The sequence below is a fragment of the Nesoenas mayeri genome (genome assembly GCF_963082525.1).
Source record: "Nesoenas mayeri genome assembly, chromosome: 10".
Lineage (NCBI taxonomy): Eukaryota > Metazoa > Chordata > Aves > Columbiformes > Columbidae > Nesoenas > Nesoenas mayeri.
The window spans coordinates 22,518,962-22,536,871 of NC_137560.1; the positions used below are offsets into that span (position 1 = coordinate 22,518,962).

The 17,910-nt window shown below is 64.5% G+C and overlaps 1 protein-coding gene across 1 annotated transcript in view; it reads right to left on the reverse strand.

Annotated features, from left to right (window-relative positions):
• Positions 1–9,817, reverse strand: part of COL7A1 (collagen type VII alpha 1 chain) — a gene marked incomplete at its 5' end in the record, with an annotated part of 30,351 nt that extends 20,534 nt beyond the window's left edge. The window contains 29 exons of the mRNA XM_080350191.1: positions 281–307; positions 883–930; positions 1,037–1,185; positions 1,259–1,402; positions 1,482–1,608; positions 2,122–2,258; positions 2,340–2,486; positions 2,573–2,692; positions 3,070–3,216; positions 3,312–3,440; positions 3,515–3,661; positions 3,734–3,859; positions 3,942–4,082; positions 4,155–4,280; positions 4,441–4,587; positions 4,662–4,790; positions 5,383–5,532; positions 5,607–5,723; positions 5,894–6,040; positions 6,349–6,468; positions 7,173–7,331; positions 7,989–8,111; positions 8,186–8,315; positions 8,413–8,576; positions 8,788–8,946; positions 9,027–9,120; positions 9,211–9,370; positions 9,448–9,628; positions 9,733–9,817. Of these exons, the coding sequence (XP_080206317.1) occupies positions 281–307; positions 883–930; positions 1,037–1,185; positions 1,259–1,402; positions 1,482–1,608; positions 2,122–2,258; positions 2,340–2,486; positions 2,573–2,692; positions 3,070–3,216; positions 3,312–3,440; positions 3,515–3,661; positions 3,734–3,859; positions 3,942–4,082; positions 4,155–4,280; positions 4,441–4,587; positions 4,662–4,790; positions 5,383–5,532; positions 5,607–5,723; positions 5,894–6,040; positions 6,349–6,468; positions 7,173–7,331; positions 7,989–8,111; positions 8,186–8,315; positions 8,413–8,576; positions 8,788–8,946; positions 9,027–9,120; positions 9,211–9,370; positions 9,448–9,628; positions 9,733–9,817 (3,780 nt within the window). The remainder of the gene's footprint in view (positions 1–280; positions 308–882; positions 931–1,036; positions 1,186–1,258; positions 1,403–1,481; positions 1,609–2,121; positions 2,259–2,339; positions 2,487–2,572; positions 2,693–3,069; positions 3,217–3,311; positions 3,441–3,514; positions 3,662–3,733; positions 3,860–3,941; positions 4,083–4,154; positions 4,281–4,440; positions 4,588–4,661; positions 4,791–5,382; positions 5,533–5,606; positions 5,724–5,893; positions 6,041–6,348; positions 6,469–7,172; positions 7,332–7,988; positions 8,112–8,185; positions 8,316–8,412; positions 8,577–8,787; positions 8,947–9,026; positions 9,121–9,210; positions 9,371–9,447; positions 9,629–9,732) is intronic.
• Positions 9,818–17,910: the final 8,093 nt, after the last annotated feature.

Here is a 17,910-nt window from a genome sequence, read left to right on the forward strand (position 1 = left end):
ACGCATGTTCCCCATCTGCCCTGCGACAAGGGCTGGAGAGGTCCCTCTGCCCCATAGCCACCTGCCAGCAGGACAAGGGGACAAGGATCTGACCCCCCAGCCCCACATCAGGACATTACCGGCTCACCGGGGGGGCCTGGCTGCCCCGCACGTCCTTGTGGTCCCTGCAGAGACAAAGGCAGAGCTGAGCATCACCCGCAGGTTGGCGTCAGCAGTGGCTGAGGGGACGCAGCCCTCCCCCAGAGCCACCAGCTTGTGGGGGGGACACCCAAACACTCACCACCTCGCCACGGTCCCCCTTCTCACCCTGCAAGGGGACAGAGGGCAGGGGTTAGAGGCTGTGCCCCCCTGCTCAACTCCCCATTGCAGCTGCTGCCCTTGGCAAGCTGGGGGGGGCTGATCAATCAGAGAATCATTTTGATTGAAAATAATCCTCAAGATCATGGAGTCCAACTGTTAACCCACCCCTGGCACCACCCCATGTCCTGAGAACCTCATGTCTGTCTGTCCAGCCCTCCAGGGATGGTGACTCCAGCACTGCCCTGGGCAGCCTGTTCCAATGCCCCACAGCCCTTTGGGGAAGAAATTGTTCCCACATCCAACCTCACCCTCCCCTGGGGCAACTTGAGGCCGTTTCCTCTGCTCCTGGTGCTTGTTCCTGGGGAGCAGAGCCCGACCCCCCTGGCTCCAAGCTCCTTTCAGGCAGTTCAGAGATCAGAAGGTCTCCCCTCAGCTCCTGTTCTCCAGCTGAACCCCCCAGGTCCCTCAGCCGCTCCATCACACTTGTGCTCCAGCCCCTCACCAGCTCCATTGCCCTTCAGTCCTCACACAATACAATCAATTCTGAGCCTCTGTGGCACAGCACAGCATGGGGACGCTCACCTTGGGGCACTGCACAGTGCAGGGCTTCGGCTTCGGCTCCAGCTCCGGCTGGCAAGACAAGGGAAGCCCACGTGAACCTGAGAGTAGGAGGAGAAGACCCTGGCCCCCACGGGGCTGCTCCCGCTCCCCAGCTCCCGAGTCCCCATCCCCTTACCCGAGTGGAGATGATGGTGCAGAGATCATCGGTGAGCTCTCCCTCAGCACTGCCACCGCCATAGATGTACCGCGGGTCCTCGCCAGTCACCATGCGCCGGAGCTGCTCCCGGTCCGCCCCCTCCAAACCCACCGCCAGCACACGGACCCCTGAGCCAAGAGCACCCTCAGCACCCTGTGGAACTCCCCACATGCCCTCCTGGGACCTCCAAGCCATCCTCACCCCCAGCCTTGATGTCCCTGGCTGCCGCAATGGCATCATCCCCGGAGGGGCCATCGGCCAGGACCACCAGCACAGCTGGCACGCTGGGCCGGCGCCCCGCGCCTGGACTCAGCAGGTAGGTCCTGGTGAAGGTGATGGCAGCACCTGGGGAGGGAGAAGGAGGAGGAGGATGAGCATGGGGGGCCCCCCAGCCGCTGCCCCAGCTCCCCGCGCAGCCCCTCACCGATGGCGTTGCCGCTGGGCTCCTCGTAGCGCACGGTGTGGATCCGCTCCAGCACGGTGGGCAGGTCGCTGGAGCGGTTGAGGAGCAGCCAGGGCAGGCTGCGGTAGCTGTACGTGGCCAGAGCCACCTGCCAGGGTGCAGGGGACACAGAAACACAGGGTGGTTGGGGTTGGAAGAGACTTTTGGTGATTATCTACTCCAACCACCTCTTAATGCAGGGTCACCAGAGCAGATCGCACAGGGTCACATCCAGGCGGGTTTGAATGTCTCTGGAGAAGGAGACTCCACACCCGCTCTGGGCAGCCTGTTCCAGGGCTCTGGTATCCCCAAAGTAAAGAAGTTTCTCCTCATATTCAGGCGGAACTTCCCGTGTTTCAGTCTGTGCCCGTTCGCCCTCAGCCTCATCATTTGGCACCACTGAACAGAGTCTGGTCCATCCTCTTGACACCCACCCCTGAGATATTTATCAGCATAAATAAGATCCCTCTCAGTTTCTCTTCTCCAGGCTGAACAGCCCCAGCTCTTTCCGTTTCTCCTCATAAGAAAGATGCTCCAGACCCCTCAGCATATTTGTAGCCCTATAGTGGACACCACTACCTGCCCACAGCCCCCAGAGCCCCACGGCTACGGCAGCACCTACCTGGGTGCCCTCAGGGCCCAGGCGCCCCAAGGCAGACACGGTGTTGGAGAGGAGGGTGCGGGTGGCATCGGCACTGGGGGAGCTGTCACGGGTGCCATGCACCAGGAAGACAATGTCACCGCGGGCGTCCCTGCAGACTGTGGGTACAGGGAAGGGGTGAAGCCACCAGCAGAGCAGGGACAATCCCAGCCCGTCCCCGCGGTGCGGCCCTGCCGTACCCGTGCGCTCGCTGACGGAGGTCTCGGCGCCTGGCGCGGTCCCCAGCAGCGGGCGCAGTGTGAAGGTGTAGCGCTGGCCCAGGCGCAGCCCGGTGACCTGCTGGGAGCTGGCGGTGCCGGGCAGCGTCCGGCCTGTCTCCCCACCAGCTGCCGCCCAGGGGACAGAGTCAGGGGGGTCACTGAGCCCCCACGGTGACACTGCCCCCCACCCCAGGGATGTCCTCCTGCCTCACCTGCTGGGGGGGTCCAGGAGAGGATGTAGCTGGAGGCACCAGGGACGGGGGTCCAGGTGAGGGTCACCGAGTCTCTCTGCACATCTGTCACCCGCAGGCTGGTGACGGGGCCAGGGGCAGCTGCCACGGAGAAGGAAGAAAGAGTGTCTGGGCCCCATGGGGCAGCTGCCACCCACTCCTGGCCCCACACCCATTACCTTCCACCAGAGAATCATTAGTTTGGAAGAGACCCTCAAGATCATAGAGTCCAACCATTAACCGAACCCTGGCACTAACGCATGTCCATGAGAGCCTCATCAGTGCGTCTGCTCAACCCCTCCAGGGATGGTGACTCCACCACCGCCCTGGGCAGCCTGTTCCAATGCCCGACAATCCCAACCCAAGGCTGGGACAGCCCATCCCCAGGTGCCTCCTGCCCACTCCCTAAGTGCCCCCTCTCTGGGCTCTAGCCCTGTGCCAGGGGTCTGATGTCCCCCTGGCCCCACACAGCCCCTTACCAGCGACAGCGGTGACAGTGGCTGGCTCGCTCTCCCGGCCACCGGCCAGGCTGGTGATGCTGACGTGGTAGCGCTGCCCGGGCTCCAGCCCTCCCAGGTCGTAGGAGCTGGCGGTGGCCGGGAGCTGCTGGCTGCGCACGGGCCCCCCTGTCCATGGGGAGAAAGGGGTGAGGGGGTGCAAGGGGGATGGCGGGGTGCAGGCGGAATGGCAGGGTGCTGGGGTGCCGACTGGCCATGCTCACCCTCAGCCAGGCGCCAGAGCAGGCGGTAGCCGGCGCTGCCGGCCACCGGCACCCAGGCCAGGAGCAGGCGATGCTCCGAGGCCTCTGTCACCTGGAAGCCACTGACAGGGGACGCTGGGGCTACCTCCGCTGCAGGACAGAGGGACAGGCGTTAGGGGTGCCCATTGCCACCCCAAGGTGCTGCCCCCCACCCCAGCACTCACGGGTGGTGACGACGATGGAGACGGGGTTGCCCTCCCGGTTGCCAATGAGCGCTGTCACCTTCACGGTGTAGGTGACACCACCCTCCAGGTCGGGAATGTCAAAGGAGCTGGTGTGGCCAGGAACCCGCCGGCTGCTCTCCGGGCCCCCTGCCAAGGACCACAGCATCACCCGCCTGCCCGCTGTCCCCACAGCCCGTCCCCATCCCCGTCCCACGGTACCGTCCCTGCGGCTCCACACCACGCGGTAGGCAGTGGCTCCCGGCACACCGACCCAGGTGACACGGGCGACATTGCTCCTGGATGCCTGCACCTCCAGCTGGGACACTGTCCCCACCTGCTCAGGCACTGTGACACCGAGAGGACCACTGTCACCCAGGTCCAGGGCAAGTGGCACCATCTGGGACCAGCAGGTGAGGGGACACCTCACCTATCCGTGCTGTAGCGGTGACGGGGCTGCCCTCACGGCCATCCACAATGGCTGAGACACCGACGGTGTAGACACCAGCACGCAGCCCCTCAATAGTGAAGGCAGTGGGGTCAGCGGGGACAACACGGGATTGCTCCAGACCTAGGAGAGACAGCTGGGCTGGGAAAGGGCTCTGGCACCACCACCGCAGCACCTCACGGTCCCCACACTCACCGTCACTGCCTCGCCACGTCAGCCGGTAGCCCCCGGCGCCCGGCAGCCCTCGCCAGGTGACCCGCAGCTGGCTGGGACCGGCCTCCGTCACTCGCAGCTCTGAGATGCTGCCCACCGCCGGGTACTCTGCAGCACCCCATGGCACCGGGGCGTCACCTCAGGGTGCCCTGAGGGGGCCCACGGCTGCCTTGGTGCCCCAAAGGCTTGTGGGGGCACAAAGGACATTCCAGGAGGGAGGACAACACAACACTGAGACTCCTGATGCCAAACCCTGACAGGGACTTACTGAGGCGGATGGTGACTGTGGCAGCACTGCCCTCCCGGCCGCCTGCCAGCGCCGAGACACGCACCAGGTAGGTGACACCCTCCCGGAGGTCACCCAGCTCCAGCCCCGTCTGGCTGCCTGGGATGCGCCTCGTCCTCTCTGTGCCGTCTGCCGGGAGCGGGACTCTCAGCACCGGGCTGGGGTCCCCCAGGTGCCACCCGCGCCCCTGTCCGCAGCCTCACCCTGGGTGTTGCGCACCACGACTTTGTACTCAGTGGCACCGGGGACACCGGTCCAGCCCAGCCGCACACGCCTGCCCGACTCCTCCGTGAGCCGCAGGTCCGACACGGGACCCACAGGCACCTCCACACCTGCAGAGGGACATGGTGACACACGGTCAGAGCTACACAGCCTCAATGGCACAGCCCTCATCCTCACCCTGGGCTGTGACTGGAGAGCGAGGGGTCTCATAGACATGGTCATCCCCAGGCTGAGCAATGCCACACGGGACATCCCTCTGTCTCAATAGCTTAGAATCATAGAATCATTTTGGTTGGAAAAGACCCAGGAGCATCAAATCCAACTGTTACCCCACCCCTGGCACTGCCCCATGTCCCTGAGAACCTCATCTCCGTCTGTCCAACCCTCCAGGGATGGTGACTCCAGCACTGCCCTGGGCAGCCTGTTCCAATGCCCCACAGCCCTTTGGGGAAGAAATTGTTCCCCAGATCCAACCTCACCCTCCCCTGGCGCAACTTGAGGCCGTTTCCTCTGCTCCTGGCGCTTGTTCCTGGGGAGCAGAGCCCGACCCCCCTGGCTCCAAGCTCCTTTCAGGCAGTTCAGAGATCAGAAGGTCTCCCCTCAGCTCCTGTTCGCCAGCTGAACCCCCCAGGTCCTTCAGTGCCTCTTCATGGGAGCTTGGGATGGCTGGGGACAACCCGGGGACCCGTGGCGGTCTCTCACCTGTCTGGAAGGTGGTGACAGGAGTGGCCACCTCCCCACCATCGTAGATCGTGTACAGGGTGATGCGGTACTCGGTGCCCGGCAGCAGCCCCATCAGCTGGTAGGTGTTGGTGCTGCTGGGGAGCGACACTGTCCTGGGGGGCTCTGGTCCTGCAGGGAGGGGAGGGTCACTGCCGGCAGCTGGCACAAAGGATTTGTGAGGGGACTGGGACAACCGAGCCCACCTGTGGCTCTCTTCCACTCCAGACGGTAGCCGCGGGCATCATGGGCACTGGTCCAGAGCACCTGGATGGACGTCGGGCCCAGGATGTTGGTTCGCAGCATCTGCTCTGCACTCGCCTCTGCAAGAGGAACCCTGTGGGCCAGGCTGCCCCGTGCTGCTTTGCCATTTGTCACCCACCCACAGTGTACACTGCACATGACAAGGTGGGGAGCATCACCTTGGTGTGTGGCCATAGGGACCAGTCCCCACCCCATCCTGTGGCAGAGCCACCAAGCAACCACCACTTACCTGTCCTCTGCCTCACGGTGGCCGTGGGCCCCTCTAGCTGACCGAAGAGCGGGGCCACTGTCACCACGTAGTCAGTGCTGGGCTGCAGCCCCCCCAGCGCATGTGATGTCCGCCTGGCATCCAGATCCACCCTGTGCCTGTCCTGCCCTGTGAGAGCCACCACAGTCATCCCTTGTGGGATCTGGAAGGTAGATGCCAGCAGCCCCCATCCTGTCCCCTCCCCTCTCTGGGGTCACTAGAAGGGACACAAGGTAAAACACTGTCCCAGGTTGCCCAGAGAGGTGGTGGATGAACCATCCCTGGAGACATCCCAGGCCAGGCTCTGGGCTCTGAGCAACCTGAGCTGGTGAAGATGTCCCTGTTCATGGCAGGGAGGGCACTGGGGGAGCTGGGAAGGTCCTTTCCAACCCAAACCATCCTGTGATTCTGTCATAAGCTTTGAGGGGGGCACCTACCTGTGAGGGTGGCCCAGGAGAGCCGGTAGCCGGTGGCACCGCTGACGGGCTGCCAGGCCAGCAGCAAGCTCTGCGCCGAGACGTTGTGGACGGCCAAGTGCTGCACGCCCGCCGGACGCCCTGTGGGGACAGACGCCTGTCTTGTCCCTGCCGTGGAAGCGGGGCAGGGGACACTGGGAACCACCTCTGCTTACAGACCCGCTGGGTGGAAGCCCCCGCACCCCCGGGTGCCGCTGAACCCTGCTGCGAGGTCACCGAGCACAGCCCAGGCGGCTCCTTCAAAGTACCCCAGTTCCAGCAAACCGGAGCCTGAACACCTTCCTCTTAATGCCTTAAATACTTTCTGTGGGTTAATTCTGCCTGGGGCAGCTGGAGGAATTGGTTTGCCAAAATTTGAGGCTTGCAAAGATGTTGCCCTGGGGCCACCATCCTGCTCCTGCCTGGCAATGCTTTCCACCACCCTCCTCCCTGGCGGAAACCATTACTTTCCTCCTAAAGAGTGCAGGGCTTAAACTTATTAAAAAAAAAAAAAACAAAACCTTGCATTTTTGCATTTTTTCAGTCGACATTCTTACGTCACGTGAGGAAAGCTCCAGTGGAAACATTCCCAGGAGGCTGGGAAGGAGCTCCAGGGCACAGAGTGCTGCATCCCCCTGGGAGCACATTTTGGGGCTCAGAGCATCACCTCGCAACCGTGCCCACCTACATCCCGGTCCCAGCTCCCCCCAAGGCAGCTCACAGGGGCACAGTGACAGGAGGGTTGTCCCCATGCTGGGAACTCACCCCCGTCCCCGGTTGAGCCCTGGGCCAGGCGCGGTGCTTACGTGTCCGGGCGGTGAGGGTGGCGGGTACGGCGGGGACAGCGGGTGGCTGCGCGTGGCGGGGTCGGAGCGTCACCACGTATTCGGTGTCGGGGCGCAGGTTGGTGAGCGTGGCTGACTGTGTGCTGGCCCCCAGGCTCTTCTCCTCCTCCTGGGCTGCTCCTGGAGGGGTTCAGGTAGGATCAGGGGGGCACAGCACACCCCCAGCCCAGCAGGGAAGGGGTGTCATGGGAGGGCACCCTGCCCTGGGAACACCAGGCAGTGCCAGGGGTGGGGAGTGCTGGGAGAGGCTGGGATGGCAGCCAGAACAGGGGCACCCATGGGAGCACCCAGGGCCAGGGAGGGGCTGCCAGGTGCGCAGCTCCAGCCCAGCGCCTGGCTAGGGCGGGGGGTCTGCCACCCACGCCCACGTGCAGCAACCGCGGGGGCACGCACACGCCTGCACTCACAGCCCCGGGTAGGGGCACACGTGGGGCTCCCTGGCCTTTGCACACACCCATGCGCACGCTTCGAGCCCTGCACACCGAAGCCTCTGGGTACAAGAGCACACACGCCAGCTCTACGCCTCTGTGTGCACACCCGTGCCCCATAGCCTGTGCACAAGCACCAGTCGCTGTGGGGAAGGCAGGCGTGCACACACCTGCGGTGCTCTCAGGATGCACCCCCTGCATCACCCCTTGCATGCTGCCCCTGTGCATGCAACTCCTGCATCACCCCATGCATCCCTCGCGTGCATGCCCTTCACCATGCAAGCCCCTGCCATGTCCTCATGTCTTGCCCAGCCCACAGGGCGCTGCAGAAGCAGGACCGTCCCCTCACCTTGTACGGCGTAGCTGAGGCTGTAGCCCTGCAGGGGCTCGGGGCTGGGCTGCCAGGCCAGACGCAGAAAGGTTGGTCCAGTTTCCACCACACGGAAATCCAGCACGGAGCCCGCACGGCTCTCTGGGGACACAGGGAGCCAGGGTGGGCACCCAGCGTCTGCCTGTGTCCCCGTCCCCGTGGTCACAGACACTCACGAGTGCGCGCTCGGCTGGACACCGACTCGCCGATGCTGTTGGCGTACTGAGCGGTGACAGTGACCATGTACTCCGTCCCTGCGCGCAGCCCCCGCAGCACGGCGCTTGTCTCCCGTGGCCCCAGGCTCACCTGGGCAGGGACAGTGTCACCCCCCTGCCATTCCCAGGCCATGCAATGGGTGGTCAGAGCCCCTGGGAAGTCGGAGCAGGCAGGTGGGCGCACTCACCTCCTGCCTCTCTGCCACGACCGGCTGCCCCAGCCCTGTCAGCGGCACGTGCTGCACCCGGTAGCCGGTGACGGGGCCACTGGCCGGCGTCCAGCGGATCCGCAGCTGGTCGAGGCCCCGCTCCAAGATCTCCAGGTTGGAGGGGCCAGTGTGGCTCAGCCCATCTGCCAGGGAGCACAGGGGTCGTCAGCTCCAGGGTGTGTGGGGTGACAGGGAGAGCTTGCCGGGGTGGCACAGCCATGTGCCCAGTAGAACAGGATGACCAGGAGGGTGTTTTGGAGAGGATGGGTACTGAGTATGCACCCACAGTGAGCACAGCCCGGCATCCAGCACCACTGGCACCCATACCCGCAAGGAGGAGGTGGGTGCTCATACCTGGGAGGCGCAGAGTTCCCCCGACGCTCGTGCACACCCTGCGTGTCATCAGTGGCACCAGTGTCCCCAGCAGCTTGAAGTCACCGACGTAGAAGAAGAAGGCATCGGTGGGCGTTGAGGCCACGCGCACCAGCTCCTTGTGGTCAGCGTTCTTGACCCCTGGCAAGGATGGAGATGATGGGTGAGGAGGCAGGGACCCTGGTGGGAGACCCCTCACCCAGCGCCAAAGCCTTGCTCACCCACGGCGAAGACCTTGACGCCCTGGTTCTTCAGCTTTGCTGCCGGTCCCTCAGCATCATCCTGGGACTTGCCATCCGTGATGAGGATGCAGATCTGCAGGGCCAGGCACAAGCCATAAGACCCAGCTCAGGACACACTGCATCACCCCTCTGGGCACCCCCAGGGCCACCACCCTGAACGTACCTGGGGGACCCCAGGCCGAAGCTGAGTGGGTCGAAAGAAGTTGTCAGCGACGTAGCGGAAGCCGGCGCCGGTCCGTGTGTTGCCACCTTTGTAGCTCAGCTGCTGGATGGCCCGTCGGACGCTCATGCCGTCGGTGTGCTGGGAGAAGGGGAACTCCACCCTGAGGGGCACGGGTGGATGTGTCACCCCCCGGCCCCACCGTCCCACCGCTCCACACGGCCCCTCCCCAGGGCTCACCGTGGCTCGTCGCTGTACTGCACCACGGCGAAGCGCACCGCCTTCTCACCCACCACCTGCACGAAGGGCCCCACCAGGTCATCCATGAAGGTGCGGATGGCACGAAAGTTGTTCCTGCCAATGCTGGATGATCCATCCACCAGGAAGACGATGTCAGCCTCCAGCACATCCTCACACACCCCTGCGAGGCAGTGACGGTGCTCAGGGCACGGACTGGCACCATGGCACGGTGGTGCTGGGCCCCTCTGGCCCCCCTGCCACAGGCACCCAGTGCTCAGCACCCACCTTGACTCCTCTTCTGCGCCGCAGCAGCTGGGGGCCCCAGGAGCGTGGCGAGCACGGCGAGGAGCAGGAGTTGGCTGCTCATCATGGGAGCCTGCGGGAGAGGATGCTGCCACCACCACCTCACAGCAGCCCCCCGCCTCTGGGGACAGCGGTGACAGAGCAGTGGGGCTCAGGAGGAGCCCAGCACCGCACTGTGCCCGGATGCCTGGTCACCTCGGGAGGGAGAAGTGTCAGTGCCTCCCCGGGCACCGCCGCTGGCACCCACAGTGGGGCAGGGAGGCAGCAGGGCTGTGCCTGGCCGCGTTGTCACACGTCCTAGAGACGCAGCCAGCAGCACCCAGTGCCTGCTCAGCACGCAGGGTCACCAAACAGCACCAGGTAGGCAGCGGGTGGCCTGTGTCTGGCCAGGTGGGAGCCGTGCCGGCGGCTGTCCCATGTCACGGCGCAGGCTGGTGACGGTGCTGGGTGCAGGAGCGCACGGTCTTATGTGTGTCCCACGCCAACCAGTACCTGGCCCCGCTCCAGCGCTCCCCGTTCAGCCTGACCAGGCCTGGCCCGCAGCTCCGCTCGCTGCCCGACACCCGGGGAGCCGTGCCCCGGCCGGGGGGAGGCTGGAGCCCCAGCTGCGGGGTGTGCGCGGGCTCTGCCTGCACAAGCCCCGTCCGCTGCCTCCTGCCTGCCTGCCCGCACCCCAGCGCCTCCTGCCCACCGCTCCCCCTGCCCGCAGGGGCTCCCCACTACCCCGCTGGCAAAAGGGGGGTGCTCTAGGGAGGGCGGGCAGCCGGGGTGGATGAGCCCTGCCCGCCAGCCCCACATCCCACCGCTTCCCACGCACACAGTTGCAGGGGAGGCACACGGCCCGACCCCGCTGTGATGGCCACGCCGGGTCCCAGCCCAGCTGAGCCCGGGCGGGTACGAAACCCGGGCGGGACGAGCCCGGCAGCCGCCGCGGCGTGGGAGAGCGAATGTCCAGCGGTGCCCGCGGGGGACCCCCGCTCCTGCCCCGCAGCCCCGGCAGCGGGACCCCCGGCACAGCCCCCCCGCCGCAGCACTCACCCGCCGCCCCCGCGGGCCGCTCCGCGCCGCTCCGCGCCGTGCCGAGCCGGGCTGGGTGCAGGCGGTGCCGGCGCGGAGCGGCCCCCGGCGCTCCCGCCCCTTTATTGAGGGCGGCCCGGAGCGCGGTGCCGGGGCGGGGGGGGGAGCGGGAGCCCGCCTCCCTCAAAAAGAGTTTTTCCCACCCCGGGGAGAGGAGGAAAGCGACTTTTCGGGCTGTTCCCCGCTCCGCAAAGTGCCACCTCTGGCTCTCCCGTCGGCTGCATCCCGGGTGGAGGCTGGAGGGCTCTGGGATGGAGTTGGGGCGGGAGGGGATTGGACACCCGGGAAGGGTTTCTGTGGGTTCGGTGCGGGGCTGAGTGGGCCCCAGGGAGGCTCAGGACACTTTTCCCTTTAGCATCTCCATCCTCCATGTCCCAGGAATGTGGTGAGGAGCTCTGGGACCTACACCAGCCACGACCCAGCCACACACCTCCATCCATCCATCTATCCATCCATCCATCTGGAATGTGTTCTCAGGGCACTGCCTGGCCTTGGGCAGAGTTGCCACGGGGCCCGGGTCCCTGGCCCGTCCAGGTTAGAGCCTGGCTCTGAGCACCAGCCCTGGGAAGGATGATGGTGCAGGGCTGCTCCCCTCAGCGCAGCTCACACGGGGCTGCAGGACAGCCAGGCCTCCACCATGACCTTTTCTGCACCCACAGCTCATGACACCCATCACATGGCACCGAAGCACCCACAGCTGAAGAATGGGGACTGGTGTCCTCCCACCCTGCTCTAGACACCACCTCCTCTCAGCAGCCGTCAGAGCAGACTGGTGGCCAAGACCCACCCCAGAGCTGGAGAAAAGCACTGGAAATCCGCTAGCGATGTGACTGGGATTGGCAGGAGGAGGCAAAAGGGAGACGATGCCCAGCAATGTGGACATAGACCCTGCACTGCCCTGGTCTCGCTCCCAGCTCACCCAACAGCTGGTGGGACTGTCCCCTGGGGCTCCTTCTTCGCCAAAGGGACACCCCTGACCCTCAGGGTGCCCATGTGTCCCAGTGCACCCCGTGGGACCACAGTGCTCCTGGGGGTGCATCACACTGCACCCCCACCCTCCCCACTGGTGTCTGTGCTTTCCTAGGGCTGACCCGGCTCATGGCCCCAGCATGTGCCATCTCATCTCTGTCCCCTTTATCACTCGCATTCCCCAGCCCCCAGCATCCTGTGTACCTGTGCGCTCCTGGCTGTCCAACCTGGGGCTTCTGTGCGGTTCCTGGCGGCACGGTGGGCAGGTCCAGAAGCATCTTCCTGCAGGCAGTAACAGGAACGATGCGGGGGTCCCTGGGGCCCAGGGCCACCTCACAGCTGGGGACTGAGGGCAGGGCCACCTGCCACTGAGTAAAGATGCTCCAGGGCCGGCTACAGGCAACTTTCCCAGGCACACACTGTTCCCAAACAGGGGAGGAGCGGTGATGCCCCCACTCTTCTTAAAGGCGCAGCAAGCAGTGCATCCCCTCCTCTTCATTAGCCTTCCTCTTGTTGGGCCCCAGCCCTGGCCCCCAAACCTGGCCAGCCAGCTCCAAAGTTCACCGTGGCCACGAGTTTCCCCCTGCTCACTCTGGCAATGCAGGTCTGGCCACGGGTCCAGCATCCCCAGGTCAGGACTGTCCCCAGACCCTCCTCCCGCCAGAGCTCTTGCTTAATGAAGGCAGGGCGGCCTGCCCTAATTAGACAAGGGGCTTCGTTAAACAGGGAGAGTGGAGAGGTCTGCCAAGGGCTCTGCAGCTGGCCCAGGGCCCGGAGCTGGCGGAGCAGCCCCACGGCGCAGTGTCGGCAGCGGGGCACGGGCGGCCGGGGCTTGCCCTGGCTAAGGGAGCAGTGCCCGGTGGGCAGTGCAGGCAGAGGCAGCGATGTTCTGCAGCTGTGCAGGGGGCTCTGTCTGCTGCCCCAGCCCGCAGGAACATGGCAGGCACCAGTGTGGGGGTGTCTCCAAACTCCACTCCCCATCCTGGCAGCTCAGGAGCATCTGGACCATCTTGTCAGCAGCATCCCTTTGGTGCTGGCACAGGAGGGGGGCACGCAGGGATGCTGGGTCATAGAACCATAAAACCACTTTGGTTGGAAGACATCATCAAGTCCAACCACAAACTCTGGGTTTGGGTCCGCAAAAACTCTGGTTTCTGGTCCCCAAAACAGAATGCCTCCCCCTCCATGGTGTTTCCCAGCTGCCCCCCCACACTGCATACCAGGGCTGGGGAAGGAATCCGCGGCCCCGGGCGCGGGATGGTGCTGCTCATGCAGGAGAGTACCAGGTGCGAGTGACTCACACAGCCGCCCCGCGCCGCCGCACGCCCGTCCCTCCGGGAACAGCCCAAAAATCCCTCGGCCCTTTCCCAAGCCTGGTGGGCCAGCAGCCAGGCCACCAGTCCTTATTTCCACAGCCCAGGCTTGGGGTTCCCCATCTTCCATCTGGCCTGGCCCCAAGTCGCGGTGACTCCTCTCCACTAATCAAAGCTTGCAGAGGCACGGGGCAGCTCCAGGGCTGCTGGAAGGGAGCTCTCAAATCTGGGGGTTTTCGGGTGGAGGGGAGCAGCAGGGGCTGGCAGCGTGGTGGGCGAGGGGAGGAGGAGCTGGCCGGAGGGGGAACCTTGCCTGCTGGGGGGCCAGCTGGGACACACTCCAGGAATGTCTCCCAGCACCAACCACTGTTGGCTCCCTGCCGCAGCACCCAGAGGACGTGGAGCCCTGTCACTGTCACCAGTCCACTCAGGGAGAGTGTTGGAGGGCCAGCCATGAGCATGACCTCAGACACTTCTATGTCATCCCCCAGGGCTCTGTAGCAAGCCCAGGGCAGAGAACTGGTCACCTCTTACCTGCTGGTGACCTGCGCTGGGGCTCTGGGGTGGGATTCAGCAGTGCCAGCCCTTCAGCTGCGCCTTGCAGGGAGAATGGGCAGCAGATCCCCAGCTCTACCATACTGAAGGGGACATTTGCCAGCACCCCCCATCCTGTTGCAGCCAAAGCCACATCCCTGCAGGAAAAGGAAGCAAAATGTCATGTCAGGATGAAACTGTGACGGGTAAGCTGCCCTCTCAGCCCAGCAGCCCTGGGGATAACCAAAGCAAGGTGGATGCCCAGGGCAGTGATGGAGTCACCATCACTGGAGGGGTTGAACAGATGGAGATGAGGTTCTCAGGACATGGGGCAGTGTCAGGGGTGGGTTAATGGTTGGACTTGATGATCTTGAGGGTCTCTTCCAACCAAAATAACTCTGTGATTCTATGCTCCCAGCTGCAGGGCACATGGTGGGTGCAGGGGCAGCAGTGAGGAGGCTCTGCTGGCTGAGGGGTGATGGAGACAAGTGGTCCCAATGCAGCCAGGTTTGGGGTTGGGCTGAGCCTGCTGTGCCGCCCACCAGGGCTCCCCATGCGGGGTGTGTGCCTCGGCTCCCCCCACAGCTGCTGTGGAGAGATGAGAAGATTTTCCTGCCCATAAACTGTTGTGTCTGGAGGCTGCTGCCGGCGTGGCCGCACACCAGCATCTCACGAAGCTGTGCTGGACTGGGGCCAGGCCCTGCTGTCCACAGACAGGGCTCAGGGAGGGAGCGGTGACACCGCGGGGATGTCACCCCCCTTGGCTGAGTCAGGCAGCCTTGGTCAGCCTGACTGCAGAGTCCAGGCTGACTATAGAGCCCAGGGCCAGCGGCACTTTGCAACGGCACGGGGCCAGCGTGCCAGAAAAGGAGGGTGACAGTGGGGACAATGGCAGCAGGATGAGGAGCCAGCAGCACTGCATGGGGCTCGAGAGTCCCTAGTTAACAAGCGACCTTCATTAGCTGCATCCTGCGGCTGGGTTTGGGTGATGCTGGGATGCCCAGAGAGGCTGCATTGCAGCTGGGGTGGCTGTTGGGGACACAGGGGCTGAAGTGTCCCTGGAGGTGACACGCTGTACAGTGCACAGTGGCCACCCATGCAGCCTGGCTCATCCCGCAGGAATCTGGCTTCTTAACTCCTTGAGGCACAGGCTGCTCCCAGCCCCGCAGCTCCCACCCGCAGCAAGGACCAGGCTCTGTACAATAAGCCTGGCTTAGCCCTGAGGATGGGGATGTGGGAGAGGGTGGAAAGGCAGGGACGAGATGCAGCAAAGCTCCCCCAGCACCTCTGCATGGGGCCAGTGCTGCCGTTCCCCGTGCTGACAGCCCTGCGGGGTGCACATGTCCCAGAGATGCCCCAGCACACGCTCCCATGGAAGGGAAACTCCTGTCTCTTCACGGGGCAGACAGATTCCCTGCCCCGGGGACACTGTAGACTGAGGCACCCCAGGGTTTGCAGGCAGAGACAGGCAGCGCCCAGAGCTGGGGGTGCACCCAGGGACCCATCAGGGCGCGAGGGCCAGGGCTGGCAGAACAGAGGGGGCTGATTCCCTTCTGATGGCGGCAGGAAAGAGAAGATGAAGGAAAAGCCGAGCGAGTGCCGACAGCTCACGGCACACACGCGCTCAGGGCATGTGTGGGCTGGGGCCGCGGCGAGCGGAACGTGATGAGACACGCCGGGCGGCTGAGCCAGCCCGTGCCCGCCTGCACCCGGCGCCTGCACCCATGGGTGCCGCCCAGCCCTGAGAGGGTCCCCAGGGACCAGCGTGGCCGGTGGTGGATGCAGGGGTGAAAGGTGGCATTCCTACCGCTGTGTCCCCTGGGAGAGCAGCTTGGGGCAAGGCCAGGTCACCGGGGCTTCCCTGCGGCGCTGGGGGAGGCAAGAAGATCATCTTACCTGTGAACGCCAATGTGCCACGGCGCTGGCTGCCTTGAGCTGCCACCAGCATCCCTCCAGGAAGGCATTGCATGAAGATGGGGTGCTGGGGGGGCTGTCACAGGGCCAGGGGCTGCTCCTGCCCTCACACAGCGCTTGCTGCTCTGCACCAAGCCTGGCTGCCAGGGGCAGGGCAGGAGGAATGCTGTGGCTTCAGGGAACCGGAGCGACATGCAGGAGCCCAGCACTGCACCCGGGGACGCTCACCAGCACCATGAGCAGGATGGTTCTGCTTCTCTCTGCTTCGAATGGGACTGACCCAGGGGCATGTGCAACCTGCAGGAGCCCAGGACATGGAGCCCAACCCCGCAGAGCTGGGGCACCTGCCGGCAGCACTGCAGTCCTTGCCACATGCAGGGACAAGCTGCCCACCAGCTAAAAAACCCTGCAGCACCCTGCACCCCTCAGAGGGGAACCAGCACCGGGGAGCTGCGGCTGCCCCGTCCCTCCTCCCACAACCCTAGAGCAGCCGGTGCAGGGGGACAAGGCACCCAGGGCCACCAGCCCTGCTCTGCTGCCCCACACTGAGCTTTTCCCCCTCCCAGGGCTGGGAAATAGTGGCTCCCAACATGGCACACAGGGCCACGGGGCCAGCTGGGGACTAATCTGGCCATGGTATGCATCCCAAGAGATGGAAATAACGAGTCACTAATGGCTTGTGCACAAGCCTTCCTGCTGCTGCACCATGGGCAGAGGCACCGGCAGCGCGGGCAGAGCAGCACCCGGCCCGTGCTCACCAGTGAACGGGGACAGGGAACCGCTCCCGAGCTGCACAGCAGCAGTTTGCACGGCTGCCCCTTCCTCGCTCCCCGTTTGGCCGATCCCGCTCTCACTGCCCTACTTTGGCATCTGGGATGCAGCTCTGGCTGCTGGGAGGACGTGCGGTTGCTCAACACTTCCTCTCCGCCTTTATTAAAGTGTTTCACAATCTGCACCAACACCCCCTAAAAAACTACCTGCAGGCTCCATATAAACCTCTGGCAGGGCTCATGAAAGAGCCCCCATCCCGCTCCTCATGGGGCTTGGTCGCTCCTTGCGCAAGGGGCACCTGATGGGGCCGTGGGAGCATCGCCCGCAGCCGCGGGTATGTGCTCCGCCAGGGAGGGGACGGCACAGCTCGCACCCAGGTGCACCCGGGACAGGCAGGGCCAGGGAAGGGGGCAGGTACTGGGGTACCCTGGCTACCAGTGCCAGAACATAGACTTGTGGAACAGTTTGGGTTGAAGGGACCTTCCCAGCTCCCCCAGTGCCCCCCCTGCCATGAGCAGGGACATCTTCACCAGCTCAGGTTGCTCAGAGCCCCGTCCAGCCTGGCCTGGGATGTCTCCAGGGATGGTTCATCCACCACCTCTCTGGCCAACCTGGGCCAGGCTCTCACCACCCTCAGCGCAACAATTTCTTCTTCACATCCAGCCTGAATCTCCCTTCTTTAGTTTAAAACCATCACCCCTCATCCTGTTGTAACAGCCCCTGCTGCTATAAAAGCTGCGCGATCTCCAGCAGCTGCAGGACGCTGCCCTGAATGTTCCTCGCAGCAGCCACAGCCCATGGGAAGGATGACAAAGGTTTGGCCATGGGGCTGCTGGGGTGGAGAGGAAGCCGAGGGGACCTGGTGCCCAGGGGACCGAGGCTGCAGGAGGGGCTGGGGTCATTCCTACCTGTGGGGCAGCACCAGGGTGTGGGGGGAACAACGCTCCGGAGGGGTTTGTGCAGTTTGCAAGACCAGACTTGTCCTCGCGCTCTCCCCCGCGAGGCTGTGCCATCGCTCCTTCAGCTCTTTGGCCGGCTGCCCGACTCCAGAAGAAAAGAATAAAAAGGATGAAGCACCCACCCTGCCCCGTCGGGTGAATCGCTGTCTGTCACCATGGGAACTCCTCCCGCCCGCCCCAGGCCCCCCCGGGATGACTTCATCTCGCCATCGAGCAGACAGACGGGGTGGCACGGGATAGGTGGCCGTGGACATCTCACGCGAGGACGCTGCAGAGTTCGGGGGGCTGAGCAGCCCTGGCGAGGGTCCCACAGAGGGCAGGGGCTCATTCTGCACATCTCCAGAGGAACAAGGATGAGGGGCACCCAGCTTCTCGCAGAAAACATGTCCGCAGCACCTCTGCACCCACCCTGAGAAGGGAGGAACGCAGGGTCCCATTTCTAGCCCCCCACCACCTTTGGGACTCACCAGCCGGGGACCTCAGCCCCCTCTGTCCTCAGCAAAGCCAGGGCAAGGTCACCTGTGAGTCACCGCCGTGCGTGCGACGCAGAAACAGGGGATGCTCGTGTTCCCATGTCATAGGGGCTCCTGCCAAGTGCTGCACATCTGGAACAGCTGTAAACA